Genomic DNA, 4,105 nt, shown 5'->3' with positions numbered 1-4,105 from the left:
GGACAGAGTGCTGGGGGCACCTGGGCTCTGTCTCTGCCTGGGAGTGGGGGAAGTCGGGGCAGTGGTTGTGAATGGGGGCAATGGGAGACCTTCTGGGTGGAGGCCTTTGTGAAATCCAGCAGACGAGCTCTCTGCGGTCCCCACCCCGGCCCCGCGTCAGCTCTGGCAGGTTTTCAGGCGAGGGAGGTTGAGGGGGTGACTGACACCTGCTGCCTCCCTGGGCTTTCTCGGGGGAGGGTGTGCGGTGTGCTGTGGTTGGGACGTCTGTCAGGCTGGAGCGTCTTCTTGGGAATCTCCTTTCCTTGTGGGGATGGAGTGTTCGCTGTGCTTCTGGAAACTTCTGTGAGCCTTCTTTCCAGCCCGACATCCTGTTTTCTGCAGCCAGATGACCCTCTTGCCAGCTCTGTCTCGGGGGGTGGGAACCGAGTGTCTGCAGGTGGGCTGCAGCGGCCGGGGTGGCCTGGGGTCACTGCTTCTCGGGATCCTGCCCTTTGTCACATCCATCCTCCAGTGTATGTACCACTTTGCTCCCTAGACCGTCACCCCTGTGTTCTGAGCTCCTGGTGAGTTCAGTCTGGGGGGAGACATTCTCTTCTCCTGCAAGCTTCTCTGGGTCTGGAGTGTGTTGGCCACCCATCCGTGGTGGCCTCGGGGAGGCCCTGGGAGGATGGAGTGGCAGCCGCAGTGACGGTGCATGAGGCTGGACCAGGAAGAGAACAGGGGTGCAGGAAGGCCTGGTTCCCTGCCAGTTAGTTGTCCAGGGCCCTTGAGTCTGGAGTCCCGGCCGTACTTGTCCCTCTGCCCAGGGGCTGCAGGTACTGAATCCCAGGGTTTGATGGGCAGAGGACAGGAGGCTCACTCCCTCCTGAGAGCGGACACCGGTCCCGGGCCCAGCCTCTTCTCAGCGACATTCTCTCACGTTGTCATATCGTTTCTTATCTTCAGGTGCATTTTAAAAAATGGGACAACCAATATAGGATCCCCAAAGACTCATTTTGTAAATGGGTCTGCTGAGGATTTCCTGTGTTTGCTGAGCACCTCCTGTGTATAAGTCTGTTGGGTCCTCATATAGTAGCTGATGGAACGGTCACTGCAGCCTTACTAGGTGCTGGCGTGGTGACCCTCAGTTCCCAGGTAAGGAAACAGGCACCGGGGGAGGTGACTTGGCCCATACCTGCTGAGTGGGGCCCCCAGATGCAGACCCAGGTGAGGGGCCCAAGGAGCAGGTCTGCCCTGCCGAGGACTTCCCAGAGATTGTCACACGTCTGAAGAGAGCAGGTACAGAGCAGAAACTGGAGCAGTAGAGGGGTGACAGGTGAAGGGGGCGTGCTCGCACCTGGACAGGTGGAGGAGTGTGGTCCCACCCTCCCGGTCCCTGACCCCGCCTCCCGTGTCTTTTGTGAAGGGAAGTACCCTTTGGCCACGGGCCTCTCCCATGGGACTCTTCGGCTTTGTCTGATACACCTTGGTTTGGCTTTGGGTGATACTTGTGAACCGCTAAAACCACTTTGTTTTTCAGTGTTTAAAATAATGTATTGAAATGAAATTTGCACAAGCGTAGACTGAATCACTTCATAGTGTGTGTTGGGTGACAGTTAGGACACTCCCAGGGCTGTGCAGCGCCCCCCTCACCCTGTGTAGTTCCCGAGCATCCCCATCTCCGGCCAGAGGAACCTCCCACCCACTGAGCAGGGCCCCCCTGCTTTCCCCTCCCCACAGCCCTTGGCAGCCATCCATCTGTGTTCTGTGCTGTGGATTGATCTGGTCTGGATATCTCTGACAGATGGAATCATATAATATGTGACCTTCTGTGTCTGGCCTCTTTCAATTAGCACCTTTTTTTTTTTAAGATTTTATTTTTAAGAGCCGTTTTGGGTTCATAGTAAAATCGAGAGGCAGCTGCAGAGGTTTCCCACGTGCTTCCCATTCCCCTCAGCATACACTCAGCCCCCTCCCTCAACATCCCCAGCGGGGCGGCACCCTTGTTGTAACCAATGACCCTTAGAACCATCCTTAACACCCAGAGCCCCTGCTTCACAGTGGGGCTGGCTCGTGGTGGTATGTCTTCTGTGGTTTGGACAAACGCGTGATGACGTGGATCCAGCCTCATAGTATTGTATGGAGTCATTTCATTGCCCTAAAAAACAGGACTGTTAAAATGCTCAAGACTGCCTCCTAAAGAGAGAAGCTTTGTGAACTTCTGTGAAGCTAGGATATCAGAAAGTCAGCCTCTTGCGCGGTAATTCAAAAGAAAGTAAAACGTCCTCCGGTGAGTCACTGCTTAGCAGTACTTTGGGGCCGGGAGGTCCTGAAGGTGAGCATGGCTGCACCTCCTCCCCTCTCGCTCTGTGTGACAAAGGACTCATGCGTCCCCCGGGTTTTCTGTCACCAGGAGGCTGTTACAGCGGAGTGGGGTCTGTTAACAGTCCAAGTAAGCTCCTGGGCACGTGGCCCAGCGGTTACAGGAAGTGCCCTCCTCTCTTTCCTCTGTGTCTTATACCTGCAGGACTTGTACATCTTGCACATCTGAAACCCTGTCCCCACTGGACAGTGACCCCCTTGGCCCCGACCCCTGGCCCTCCACTCTGTTTCTGTCTCTGGGTGGGACTGCTCCAGGTGCCTCGCTGCAGTGCCGTCCTCACGGTTCATCCGTGTTGTAGCTCGTGTCAGAGTCCCCTTCCCTGTGCAGGCTGAGTGATGGCCCGCTGCACGTTTACACCATATGGTGTCATCGTTCCTGGGACAGTGGGCCATTGGTTGCTCCCACCTTTTGACGGTTGTGAGCAGTGCGGTGTGGACACAGGTGTTCAAACATTCGTCCAAGTCCCTCCCTCGGGGTTCCAGGCAGATTCCCAGTCGTGGGACCCCTGGGTCCTGAGCGGACGGCAGCTTCTGACAGGCGTTGTCTCTCCTGCAGGCGCCTGCACCAGGGGGACCAGCAGTTGAGGACGTCGTCTCTACCGGCCATCCCCAACCCCTTCCCCGAGCTCTGCGGCCCCGGGAGCCCCCCTGCGCTCACGCCGGGCTCCGTACCTCCCGGCCCAGCTGCTGCGAAGCAGGTGAGCCACCCCTGGTTGGAACGCCAGGCTGCTCGCGTGCGGAGTTAGGACCGACGAGCTGGCTCGTGGCTCTGGGAAGAAGGGAGGGAAACGGGGATCTTTTCTCTTTGCTCTTCTCCTGTTGCTACCAGGCTTGTTGCCTGGCGAGGCTTTTTACTTTACTGGCCAAAGTGCCACTTAGGAATGATTTAGGAACAACATTTAGGATGTTTGAGATGTTTATATGTTATAGAAAGAGTCTTATAAAAATGGTAAAAGAATAATAGTACTGATCATTTGATGCTGAAAGATGAATTTTAGGTTCTCTGAAAAAAATGTCACCACCATCACCTTCGTCTGGATCAATGAGGCATTAAACCTGGACGTTCCCGGGCACCTGGGCTAGAGGGTAATTGAACAGTTTGTAACATTCCTGACTTTGAATAGGATGTGCTCAGGGCAGAAGGATTTTGACTTGACCCAGAAGGTGACAGCCAGCTTTTAAACCAGCAGTTTCTGCCTTAAAGTAAGACTGTGAGGTGCCTGTGATACACACGTTGTCCCCAGCGGAGGACACAGGCAGAGCTTCAGTACGCCATGCGTGGTCACATCGCCAGTCGTCACCTTGTCGGAAGGGTGGGCTGGCAGTTCCGTCCCTCCTGGCTGGCAGGGCCTGGCCCAGCGTGGGCTGCAGGCTTGGGAGGGGGACCCGGTGATGTTCCACAGTGCGGTATAGCGCTAACACTAACGACAATGACAATAACCACAAAGATGAAGAAAACAGCATTCTGTGTGGTTTATACGTTTACGCATATAGATAACATTTACTCTCAAAACAAGCCTGAGAGTTAGGTGCAAATGGTACATCGAGTCTGTGGGAAACTGAGGCCCAGCTGTGAGCGGTGGAGCTGGTGGGGGTCACGGTGTGGGCGGTGGAGCTGGTGGGGCCCCAGTATGAGCGGTGGAGCTGGTGGGGGTCCCGGTGTGGGTGATGGAGCTGGTGGGGGTCCCGGTGTGGGTGGTGGAGCTGGTGGGGGTCCCGGTGTGGGTGGTGGAGCTGGTGGGGC

The 4,105-nt window shown here is 56.0% G+C and overlaps 1 protein-coding gene across 1 annotated transcript in view; it reads left to right on the top strand.

The window, feature by feature from the left end:
• GRB10 (growth factor receptor bound protein 10) overlaps positions 1-4,105 on the top strand; it is a 194,245-nt gene that overhangs the window by 121,518 nt on the left and 68,622 nt on the right. The window contains exon 6 of the mRNA XM_024764363.1: positions 2,918-3,059. Coding sequence (XP_024620131.1) covers positions 2,918-3,059 — 142 coding nt within the window. The remainder of the gene's footprint in view (positions 1-2,917; positions 3,060-4,105) is intronic.

The sequence above is a fragment of the Neophocaena asiaeorientalis genome, unplaced genomic scaffold (assembly GCF_003031525.2).
Source record: "Neophocaena asiaeorientalis asiaeorientalis breed wild unplaced genomic scaffold, Neophocaena_asiaeorientalis_V1.1 scaffold191, whole genome shotgun sequence".
In the NCBI taxonomy this organism is placed as follows: Eukaryota; Metazoa; Chordata; class Mammalia; order Artiodactyla; family Phocoenidae; genus Neophocaena; species Neophocaena asiaeorientalis.
The sequence above is the reverse complement of the archived record's forward strand: the minus strand, read 5'-3'. Positions and strand labels throughout refer to the sequence as shown.